The sequence below is a fragment of the Equus caballus genome, chromosome 4, assembly GCF_041296265.1.
Source record: "Equus caballus isolate H_3958 breed thoroughbred chromosome 4, TB-T2T, whole genome shotgun sequence".
In the NCBI taxonomy this organism is placed as follows: Eukaryota; Metazoa; Chordata; class Mammalia; order Perissodactyla; family Equidae; genus Equus; species Equus caballus.
The window spans coordinates 107,940,385-107,953,025 of NC_091687.1; the positions used below are offsets into that span (position 1 = coordinate 107,940,385).

A 12,641-nucleotide genomic window follows, 5' to 3' on the forward strand; every position below is an offset into this window, starting at 1 on the left:
TTATATGGTTTAATTTGGGAATGATTTTAGAGATCACCTAATACAACTGTTTTTGTCTCCTTTGTATATTTTTCCTACCTCTGCTTATTGTTTGTCTTGGTAGCATTTTGTTTAAGAGCATTATTTGTACACTCCAGTTATATAGAATGAATTTGAATTATATAGAATGAATTGAAAGCTATATGAATTTATTAGAAATGGCAAAGAAGGTGCACCCTCTTTCTGGACAAGAGCATGAACCCTGCATGGGATGGATCGGGATATCTCCGGTGGAGTTTTCCCTGGAATCAGGTTTTCCTGACTGATTCTTCGCAGTTCATTAGAGGAAACCACAACAAAGTTGCAGTTCATTTCGTTCGTTTAATTTGTTTGAATGTGTCTTTTCAATGATATTAAATGGACCTAAAAATAAGCAAAAACTTATTTTAGTTTGGAACTGCAGTTTCAAACTGATTTATATCTGATGAAATAGCATAACAGCGCTCTCAGCTCCCAGCTGTGGGGCCTCAGGACTGCAGTGCTCAAGACAAGTCGTAAGTTTCATTTCCATCTGAGCAGTGGGATGCTGTCATTCAAGAACGAAGAGAACACTTGGGCTTTTAACGTAGAGTGTGTCCTTTGAAATTTCATAGAACACATTTTATTTCTGGGAGAGTTCATGCACACTATCCAAGAGGTTATACATTCTGAAAAACATGGTTTAAAAAGGTTTTGGGGCCATACCTGGGGATGAGAGGCGTGAGGTTGTAGACTCTGAAGTGTTACATTGTAGTGACATTTCGGTGGTTTAGATCCCAGTGGGGTGAGATGGCTGAAATTTGTTCCAGAAAATGAGAAGTTTGAGGAGGTGGATTATACTCTGTTATCTGTACTACGTTGTGACTGAGCAGAGTTATGCTAATACTCTGGCCACTAGCCACATGTGGCTGTTTAAATTTTAAATAATTAAAATGGGGGCCAGCCTCGTGGCCGAGTGGTGAAGTCCACGCGCTCTGCTTCAGTGGCCCAGGGTTTCGCTGGTTCGGATCCTGGGCACGGATGTAGCACCACTCATCAGGTCACGTTGAGGCATCATCCCACATACCACAACTAGAAGGACCTACAACTGAAAATACACAACTATGTACAGGGGGCTTTGGGGAGAAAAAGGAAAAATAAAATCTTTAAATAATTAAAATGAAATTAACAATTCGTTTCCTCAATCACACTTGCCACATTTCCAATGCCCAGTAGCCACATGTGGCCTGTGGGTCCCATGTTGGACATGGATTATGAAACATTAGCAGCATCGCAGACAGTTCTATCATAGCACCGATGGAGAGTCTCTTCATGCTACTGGAGACAGCACACATACATTTTGGGCCTGAAGGTAGAAGTAGCAATGAGTAAAATAATTCATAGACTAGAAGACAACGTATTTCTTTTGGGTTTAGTGATGGCACATGTTGGAGAATAAGTTATTCATTGCACTCATCCACTTCGGTCAACTTCAGCTCTTTGTTCCTGAAAATAATCTGAGAGACCATAAAGAAGACTATCCTGAAAGATCACTTGTAAATCTCAGGAAAATCCTGCTTCTGGGCCATCAAGACGAAATCCTAATCTGTGTCTGAATGTTATTATGATATGGGATTCGAGTATAATGCTCCACAGGAGAATGTGATGCAGCAGCCCGTGCACATCAGCACTGCCCAATGCATGAGGGAAGTATGAAAATGATGGCCTTGTGTGTTTTCTGTGCACAGAAGGCAAACCAGCAGGCTCATTGGGCCGCTCCAGTTCTTATGCAGTCTAGGAATTAAGAGCATTATATAATTGTGGAATCCTAGCATTGGAAATGATCTGCAGTCATGTGCTCAATTAAATTCAGTCAATTTAAGTTCAGTTAACAAAATTCAACCACTGCTTAAGTTTCTTCCTGGAATTGTACCTCACTTTCTCCTGCGTTAGTTCATTCCATTTTCAGATAACTAAGCTCATAATGCCTCCACGTCACTCTGGTACATTGATCTGCTCCCGCTTTATGAGATCATAGAGAATAAATCCATTCGTCTCCCACAAATGTATGAAGTGTTGTGCAGTCTAAATTTCAAAGTCTAAAGCAAAATTTGGGGTTTTGATCTTTTGTTTTCTTCCTTAGGTCTGGATTTATAATGAAGAGCATGAATTGGTTTTAAATAATCTCCTCTGCCTGGATATGTCCGAAACTCGCTCCTCAGACCCGCCGCGACTCATGAAGTGCCATGGGTCAGGAGGATCCCAGCAGTGGACCTTTGGGGTGAGGAGCTTGGTGACGATGGGAGGATGTGAGGAGCCCAGCAAGGCTGAGTGAGGGAGCATGGCAGAGGGACTTACTCTACCCCGAATGGTAGAAGGTAGTTCTGAGTCTGTGGTGTCCCTTAAGTAAGTAATCTTAAATATTCCACATCTCTTCTGGATTTCTGTATCTTCTTTACCATATTCTGGCTGTAAGTTTTTTAAGTTAAAGCAAATAACTGGTGGTATTTTTTTCTTGCTGCCTCTTTGTTTCAGAAGAAGAATCGGCTGTACCAGGTGTCAGTTGGACAGTGCCTGAGGGTGGTTGATCCACTGAGTCACAAAGGCCATGTCGCTATGGCAATCTGCGATGGCTCTTCCTCACAGCAGTGGCATTTGGAAGGTTAAGGTGGACGCCACGGCTAGAATGGTGATTCGTTATGCGTATCCTGTGGAGAGACAGCAGATAGCTAAAGGTGGGAGCACCGAGTGACCGTTAGCAGGTGAAGAAGGGTGTTTCACCAAGACACTGAGGTCATTTCTGAGCTGCTGTTAAGGAATTTCTTGCTCGTGGTAGGAAACCAGATTGCAATTTTAACTCTGTAAAGAGTCAGGTTTGTACAAAAGGACAAAACCCTGGAAATTGACGTGTCTATTCAAATTAATTTATGCTTCTTTTTAATTTCCTTTAATAATGGAATGGTGTTTATCTGATCAGGAACTTGTGATTTCCTTTCTTAGAAGACTTCATAGGAGACAGTTAATTTCTTTTTTTTACTTCTATTTTCATGTTCTAAATAGATAATTTTAAACTGGTTGAATCCACATTACTTTTAACTTCAGAAGACATCATTTATGAGATTATATTTAAGAGGCAGTTAACTATTATAAATTATTTTGATGATTTATGGTATTATCTACATTTAAAATAAAAGATCTTTTTGATTATTTACCTAGGGTTTTTTTGTCTGCTCTTTTGTGTTGGGGCCTGTGGTCTGGGTTGTCCTACATATGTGATACATAGTAAGAAATACATTTGGATTTGGCTGCTGAACCGATAATACAGGGAGCAGCCCCTGAACTCAAGGAAATTTCATAGTGTCTTAGCTTGGACTCTGTGAGTTTGAAGCTGAAGGCATGTGAATTTGGATGGTTTACATTAAAGTTGCCTGTGAAACATCCAGCTAGAGTCGTCAATTAGTCACTTGGATATAGAGGTCAGGCTCTCAGAAGATACATCTCAGAGAGAGAAATTTAGGAATCATCTGTATATAATGTAAATGCCCAAATATAATGTTTTTTTTCCACCAAAATTACATTTCAGAGGAGACATAGTCTCATGGTATAGGGTTCCTTCTCAGTTATTTCATCTTGAACCACAAAACACTTTAAGCACCATATTGGAAACTTGTTGGAGAAGAGTATATCCTAAACATTTTATCTGTCATTCAACTTCAACGACCAGGTGGAACATACGGAAGACAAGAAGCAGCAAGATGGGAGATTTAAACCCAACGAAATCAGTAATCACAACAAATGGAATCTGATTAAATGTAACTGGGTCTAAATGCCCCAGTTAGAAGGCAGAGATTGTTAGATTGGATAAAAATGCAGACCCCACTATATGCTGCCTACAAGAAACTTACTTTAAATATGAAGACACAAGGCCAGCCTTGTGGTGCAGCAGTTGAGTTCACACGTTCCACTTTGGCGGTCCGGGGTTCGCCAGTTCGGATCCCGGGTGCGGACATGGCACCGCTTGGCACACCATGCTGTGGTAGGCATCCCACATATAAAGTAGAGGAAGATGGGCATGGATGTTAGCTCAAGGCCAGTCTTCCTCAGCAAAACAAAAATAAAAGTGAAAAATGGGAAATGTATGCATGTTGAACACTAACTGAAAGACATCTGGAGTACCTATATTAATATTTGACAAAGGAGATTTCAGAGCAAAGAATATTACTGAGGAGAAAGAGGGTTGTTTCATAATGATAAAGGGGTCAATTCATTAAGAGGAAATAATCCCAAACATTTATATACCTCGTAACAGAACTTCAAAGTACATGCCACTAAAACTGTTCTATCAGAACTGCTGAGAGACATTATCTCCAATTATAGAGATTTCAACACACCTCTCAATAGTTGATAAGACAAGTACAGTCATGTGTCACTTAATGACAGGAGTACATTCTGAGAAATGCATTGTTAGTAGTGATTTTGTCGTTATGCCAATATCATGGCATGCGCTTACACAAATCTAGCTGGTATAGCCAGCCTCCTACACACCTAGGCTCTGTGGCACTGATCTTATGGGACCACTGTTGTATATGCGCTCCATCATTCACTGAAATGTGATGTGGTGCATGACTGTAGACAGAAAGCCAAAATCAGTAGGATGTGGAAAACTTGAACAATACTATCAACCAGCTTGACATAATTAATATTTATGGAACGCTCCACCCAACAAGAACTGAATACACATTCTTCTCAAGTACACGTGAAACATTTGCCAAGATAGATCATGTTCCAGAATATTAAAGTCTCAATACATTTATATAAATTCAACTCATGCAAATTATATTATAAATCAATAGCAGTGATAACAGTAATGGAAATCAATAATAAAAAGATACCTGGAAAAGTATTCAAATATTTGAAAATCTACCACTAACACACTTCCCAATACCATGTGGGTTGCGTCAAAGAAGAAATCAAAAGGCTATTTGAACTGGCTGAAATGAAAACACAACATATCAAAGATTGTAGGATACAGCTAACTCAGTACTTGGAAATTTTATAGCGCTAAGCACCTATATTAGAAAGAAATAAAAGTTTAAAATCAATGACTTAAGCTTCCACCTTAATAGAAAAAGAAGAACAAGTTAGAAGAGCAAAGAAGCAGAAGAAATATTAAATATGAGAACAAATAAGATAGAAAACAAAAATAGAGAAAATTAATGAAACCAAAAGCTGGATAAGAATATCAGTAAAACAGATAAACCTCTTGTCCAAAAACCCCAAAAAACAAATTACTAACATCAGGAATGAATTGGCAACCTCATTAGAGATTCTACAGGTATTAAAAAGGATAAGCAGCAGCAGGAGCACCCATTCCATGCTGGTGGGGAATGCAAAATGGTCCAGCTACTTTGGAAGGCAGTTTGGTGGTTTCTTACAAAACTAAACTTAGTCTTATCATGTGATCCAGCAATCAAATTTCTTGATATTTACCTGAAGGAGTTAAATTTATGCGCCCACAAACAGCTGCACACAGATGCTTATAAGCAGCTTTATTCACAATTGCCAAAACTTGGAAGCAACTAAGATGTCCTTCAGTAGGTGGTTGGATAAACAAACTGGTACATCCAGATAATGGAATATTATTCAGCACTGAAAAGAAGTGAGCTATCAAGCCACAAAAAGACATGGAGGAATCTTAAATGCAAATTACGCAGTGAAAGAAGGCAATCTGAAAAAGCTACATACTGTATGATTCCAACTATATGACAGTCTGGAACAGGCAAAACCATGAAGACAGTAAAAGGTCGGTGGTTGGCAGGGTGGGGAGAGGGAGGGATGGATAGGCAGAGCACGGAGACTTCTTAGGGAGTGAAACTATTGTGTATGATACTTCAGTGGTGGATACATGTCATACGTTAGTCAAAACCCAAAGAAGAGCAAAACCAAGAGTGAATCTTAATGTAAACCGTGGACTTTGGGTGATGGTGACGTGTCAGTGGAGGTTTATCAGTTGTAACACAGGCACCAGTCTGACGTGGGATGTTGATGGTGGGGGAGCTCTGAGTGTGTTCTATATTTTCCACTCAATTTTGCTGTGAACCTAAAACTTCCTTTAAAAAATTTATTTTAAAAAATGGTAAGGGATTATTATGGCCAACTTTGCCAATAAATCGACAGCTTAAGTGAAATGGACAAATTCCTTAAAAGAAACTAATTACCCATCTTTGAAGAAGAAGAAATAGATAACCTGAATAGCCCTATACCTATTAAATACATTGAATTTGTAGTTTAAAAGCCTTCCCACAAAGAAAACTTGAGGCACACATGGTTTTACTGATGAATTCTTTCAAACACTGGAGGAAAAAGTTCTACCAAAGATACACAATCTATTCTGGAAAACTTCTGAGAAATTTTGGTATTATGAGCAAGTTTTAACTATTCATTAGTAAATCACCAGAAAACTGTAGACCAATATCCTTCGTGAATGTAGGATCAAAACTCCCTTATACAATCATTAGCAAATCAAATCCAGCACCATATAAAAAGGATGACACATTGTGAACAAGGGAGTTTTATCCCAGGAGTGCAAAGTTGCCGTAGCATTAGAGAGTGAATCAACATAGCTTATGTTAATAGTACAGGAAAAAAGGCATGTGATCTTACAGAAAAACATTGACAGAATTCAGCAGCCATTTACACCAAAAACTCAGCAAAGTAGGAATGGAAAGAAAATTCTTCAATGTGAAGAAGGGCGTCTGTGAAAAACTCATAAAAATCTCATGAAAAAAGGAAATCTCATAAAAAAGGACTGATTAGGAACAAGGCAAGGATGCCTGTGCTTACCTGTTCCATTCAAGAGTTGTAGTGAAGGCCGTAGCCAGTGCAATAGGCAAGGAAAAGAGAGGAAAGGCGTGCACATTGGGAAGGAAGAAGTGAAACCATCTTTACTTGCAGACTGTGATCAAGTGTGTAGAAAATCAGAGTTTTTGAAAGTACTACAAAATATAGTAAGGGAATTTGTCCAGACCACGAGGTTAAAAGGTCAATATAGAAATGAGCTGTACTTCTGTATAGTAGCAACAAACAGTTCAAAATGGAAAATAATGGTAAGTGCAGCTTACAACAGCATCAAAATATGAAAACCTAAGTGTAAGACTTGTACAATAAAAAGTGCAAAACACCGCTGAGAGAAATTAAACAAAATCTAAGTGGAGAACCGTACTATGTTCATGGATTAGAAAACTCAGTACTGTTAGGATGTTAATTCTCCACAATTTGGTCTACAGATTTGATGCTGTCCTCCATCAAAAACCCGGTAACTTTTTGTAGAAGTTGACCGTCTAATTTTCAAATTTGCATGAGAATGCATTGGACCAAGAGTGGCCAAAATAATTTTGAAAAGAAAAAGTTGGAGGACTGCACCAATTCAAGACTGACTTTGGCAGTAGCTTATGGATAATGAATTGATTGGTGGAACAAAAATAGACCCACACATATGTGGGCAGTTGATTTTCAGCAAAGGAGCCGATACAATTCACTGGGAGAGAAGTCTTTATAATGGTGCTGGGAGAATTTCATATTCCTATGGACAAAAATGAAACTTGACTACTACCTTATTCCATACAGTGTCTTTCAAGGTGGGTCATAGATCGAAACAGAAGCACAAACTATAAAGATTTCAGAGGAAAATGAAAGAGAATATCTTCATGACTTTAGGGTAGGCAAAGATTTCTTAACTCATTAAAAGAACTAGTTATAAAAGATTAATGAATTGGACTTAACCAAAATTAAAGGCTTCTGCTCAAGACACCATTGAGAAAATGAAGAAGCCACAGACTAGTATCTAGAGTGTATAAACACTGCTTAAAATTCAATAAGAAAGAGATAACCCAGTTTCCAAGATGGACAAAATACTCAAATAGACCCTTCACCAGAGATGTGTAAATGGGTCCGCATTATGAATAGAGGTGTCCAGTGTCACAGTCATCAGGGAAATGCAAGTTAAAGTGACAGATACCACTTCATACCCATTAAAATGGCTAAAATAAAAAAGATGGACATGAGGGATTCTGAGCAAACGGCAGAGAAGGTGGTTGCGGCATCGCTTCTGGATCTCCCCAGTTAATATCCATTACAGTGACAGCAACTAGACAGCCAAACCCAAGGGTCACATTTCCAAAGGAACTAGGTGACAAGGGAGCCTCACGATCTCTAGGCGCAGTGGGCAGGGGGGCCCACAGCCAGAAGACCCGTGTGCTGCTGCCGCTCGTGTGGCAGGAAGCAGAAGAAGAACAACAGAGCGTCTCCTGGATCCAAGAGGACGAGAACCCAGCGCTGGCAACAGGCATTAACCGGAAGCAGGGTGGGTGCCTCCGAACAGCAGCTGAGCTGGCGGACCTCCCCGCCCGGAGGGGTGGCTGGAGCGAGGGCCGAGGCATCAGTTCCTCTGAACTCTTGAGACTTACTGCCAGGGTTTCTTTCTAAGTCAGGGCCCCACACTGAGGAGAAACTTCTGGGAATAGAATAAAACTTGAGTAGGATGGGGATAGTAGGAAAAAGGATGGCTAAGACTTGCTGAGCGGAGGAGGGCAGCACAGCCAGGGAGTCTCCACAGCAACACCACGCGGAACCTGGGGACGAGGCAGCTCTGTGGGGTCGGAGAGGCGGGCCTCGCCCGCTGCCTCGCAGTCCAGGAAAACCAGTCTCATCAGAAGAGCAACGGAAGAGGCTCAAGGGCAGATCCCTACAGTGAGTGTAAGGGGAAAAGGCTGTACTAGAAAACCCGGTTGGGTCTGTCTCCCGTGTGAGGAACAACCCAGCTCCTCCCTACCGTGTGTCCGTTACTACTCAGGCGGAACACTACACTCCAACCTTCTGGTCACCAGGTGGGGGGTCCCCACAGCAAGCCATTCTCCGTGACACTGGGTGGCTGGCCTACGGTTCAACTCAGTTCTACTGGGAGAGAGCATCAGATTCCACAGGTGAAGGGCTCAGGCGCATAAGACGCCCCCCCCCCGCCCCACACACACACATCAGGTGCCAGTCGCAAGTCCAGGTTGCCAACTGTGCTGCTGACTGACCAGCTGTAAATCGGAGGTCCCCACGACTCCCTCCTTGGGTTCGATTAGTTTGCTAGAGCGGCTCACAGGCTCAGACAGTTCCCTTTCGTTTGCTGATTTATTATAAAAGGATACGATAAAGGACACACACACACATCTGGATGGAAGAGGTGAATAGGCCAAGGTATGTGGAAAGTGTTAGGGAGCTTCCAGGCCCTGTCTGGGCCTGACGCTCTCCCAGCACCTCCTTGTGTCCACCACCCTGGGCCCAGCCCCTTTGGGTTTTTACGGAGGCCTCATTAGTAGGTATGATTGATTAAATCATTGGCTGGTGGCAGTTGATTCTGCAGAGGTCAGGGGTGGGACTGAAAGTTCCAACCCTCCAATCACCAGGTTGGCTTCTCCTCTGGCAATCGGCCCCCATCCTTGGGGGGAGGTCCAAAAGTCACTTCATTAATGTAACAGAAGATACCTTATTTTTTCTTTAAAGATTGACGCCTGAGCTAACAACTGTTGCCAATCTTCTTTTTTTCTTCTCCTCCCCAAACCCCCCCAATACATAGTTGTATATTCTAGTTGTGGCATGTGGGACGCTGCCTCAGTGTGGCTTGATGAGTGGTGCCATGTCAAACCCCAGGATCTGAACTGGTGAAACCCTGGGCCGCCAAAGTGGAGCATGCGAACTTAACCACTCGGCCACAGGACCGGCCCCCAGAAGATACCTTTATCGCTCTCTTCACTTAGGGAATTCCAAGAGTTTTAGGAGCTCTGTGCCAGAAATGGGGACGGAGACCAAATGCATATTTCTTACTATAAATCACAATATCAGTTTACCCGCTGGTCTTCGAACATGGATCCGTAATAGCATCCCTGTTTACAGCCCTTGTACAGGTCCAAGTAGGGGAAGAAAGAATGGGAGCGCCCCAGAAAGACATGCTCACGGAACTGATCAAAACCATAACATGTTCAAAACCAGCCAAAGGACAGTGACATGAAGTGACAACATAAAGCAGAATTTCAAAACAGAAATGTGACAGAACTCAAGCAAGAAATCGAAATTTAAAAAAATTCAGAAATGAAGGATAAAAGGAACATGTGGCGAAGAAACATGATAAATAATGCTTTTAAAGGAAATACAATTAGACAAGAGGGAAAAACTTTTAAGTCAAAAAGAAATGAGAACAGTTCTGCTTCTGGCCAAAAGAGAGTAACAGGATCTGGGCTTGTCATCGTGGGGTAAACTAGAAAAGCAGAACAAAATACATGGAACGACTCTTTTCAGACATGGGATCACAGGGATGGCAGGACGGTACCCTGAGAAACAGGGCGGCCTAGACTCACCCCAGCTTTCTGTCCAGAGACAGTGTGCAGACTGCCCTGCAGGGAGGGGAGACCCACAAAGAGGCTGGGTGGTCTTGCTGAGTTGAGATGGAGAACAGAGTTCAGGGAGGCAAACATGGCTAGAATTTGCAGCACAGAGTGTAGGCGAGGGGGAAGCCAAATAGAAAGGTCCAGAAATGTGCACAGGGGTCTCCACTTGAGTCTGGCTGTTTATCGATCTGTCCACAGGTAAAGTGTGACTCCATGAGGCTGGGCCAAGAACAGGTTCCAAGGCGAGAACAAGTACTGGTGTGAGTGAACCCAAGTGAGGCCATCTTACACTAAATGACCGTCCCTAGTCAAAACCTTCCTAGCATGTAAATCATTAAAAATTACTACACGCTTGCATGATTTCTGGCCTGATGCTGTGCACATCCCGCTGCCGAGCTACTCTGATAGCTTTGCTCTTAACAGTCTTAACCAGTTTTCCCAAGGAGCAAGAAGGCCTCCAGGAAGAAGGAGCACCTGTGGGATGCTCATCATCCCTGATAGGAGAACAGAACAGTGCGGGACCCTGGAGCCGCTCATGCCTGAAGGCCGTTTCTAACCCCCTCCTCACTGCGTATTTTCCCTTATAATGGCCTCAAGATTCTGTAATTCTTTGATTTTTTTTTTACATTAGTCTCCTGTCTTCCGATTATGCTGGCTAATCAATTAAAAGGTGCTTTTCTTGATCTCAAACTTGTGATTAATTGGGTCAGATTGCAGCGAGCACAGCCAGCCCATAGCTCAGTAACACTGGGAAGCTGTAAACGGAACAACTCCCGGAGACCACACAGGGCTAGGAATCATTCAAGCTACCACCAGCCAAAGGAAGACGAGTCCTTGAAAACCCGGGCATCTGGTATGTGCCTCGCAAAGGGCCATCAGTGGTGGAGCTAAATTAGACTCATCCTAAAAATGCAAAAAGAACAAACTTCAGAAAGAGGAAACTGATTTGCAGTAACTTAACTGCTGCCAGAATAAAGTCTCACACACTTAAAAGGAATACAACACAATCCAGCACTCAACAGAAAAGCACAAATTCTGGAATCCAATAAAAATTACTAAACATGGAAAAGGCAGGAAATGTGACCCGTTACCAGGAGAAGAAGATCAATTAATCATTTAATTAAACAGGCCCAGAAATGAAAAAGATGATAAAATTAGCAGACAACAGTATTAAAAATAGCTATTATAACTATGTTCAATGTGCTAAAAATTTTAAAGGAAAAGGAACATAACGAGGAAGGAAACTGTCAAGGTCACTAAAAACAAGCCAAAGCTGAGTCACTGTCACAGACCAGGAGACTAAGGAGACACGCCGACCAAAGGCAATATGGTGTTGTGGAGTGTACCCTGAACAGAAAAGGAACATTACTGAAAAAACTGGTTAAGTCTGAACAGTGTCTAGTTAATATAGTGTGCCAATGTTAATTTCTCAGTTTGACAAACGGCCCGCAGTTATGTAGGATAACATAGGGCAGATGGGGTGAGGGGTATCTGGGAACTCTCTGTATTATCTTTGCAACCTTTCTGTAGATCTAAAATTATCCAGATAAGTTTATTGTAAAGCCCAGTAAATTGCTATAATGCAGTTTAATGTACATATCTGAATATGTCATCACAGCATCATTCATGAGGAAAACTTAACTACCTAATGTCTTTTAGAGTTTTGTCTTTCTTCTTGTTCTCCCTGCCTCTTTTTGTTTTTAAGGATAAATACGGATATTTTAATCACAAAACGGTATCTGGTGTTTTTGCACAGTACTGTATTGATTTATTCTGTCGAGAGTCATGTAGTAATTTGCTTCAAGAGTTGACTGACTGTCCTCCCTCCCTCCCTCGGGGTCCTGGCGGGAAGTAGGGGGCACAGGTCTCTGGAAAGTGAGGGATGCGCGACGGCGGGGCAGCCCCGCTGAGCCTGCGGGCGGAGGGAGCGCGGGCGGCGCTGCGGCGGGGCGGGGGGCGCCGTCTGTGCCCGGAGCCGCGGAGGAAACGCCCGGAGCCGGAGCCCGAGCCCGAGCCCGAGGCCCAGCCCTGCGCACGCGGCGGGGAGGGCGGAGGGGACCGGCAGCTGCCTTCGCTCCTCTTCCGCGAGGCGAGAGCGGAGACGGGCCTGCCCTCGGAGAGCAACTGCAGTGAGTTAAAAGCGTGCCTGTGCTCGCGCCGCGGGGCCCGCGGGCTGGAAGGGCTCCTGGGCGACCGGGGAAGGGCGCGGGGCCG

General features: G+C 42.7%; 1 protein-coding gene across 19 annotated transcripts in view; it reads left to right on the forward strand.

Annotated features, from left to right (window-relative positions):
- GALNT11 (polypeptide N-acetylgalactosaminyltransferase 11) overlaps positions 1-3,208 on the forward strand; it is a 53,460-nt gene extending 50,252 nt beyond the window's left edge. For all 19 annotated transcript variants that reach the window (XR_011438054.1, XR_011438058.1, XR_011438060.1 and 16 more), the window contains 2 exons: positions 2,141-2,278; positions 2,533-3,208. Coding sequence is in view for 12 of the 19 variants with exons in the window: in XM_070265276.1 (XP_070121377.1) it covers positions 2,141-2,278; positions 2,533-2,664 (270 nt within the window). In the remaining 7 variants the exon portion in view is untranslated. The remainder of the gene's footprint in view (positions 1-2,140; positions 2,279-2,532) is intronic.
- The last annotated feature ends 9,433 nt before the right edge of the window (positions 3,209-12,641 follow it).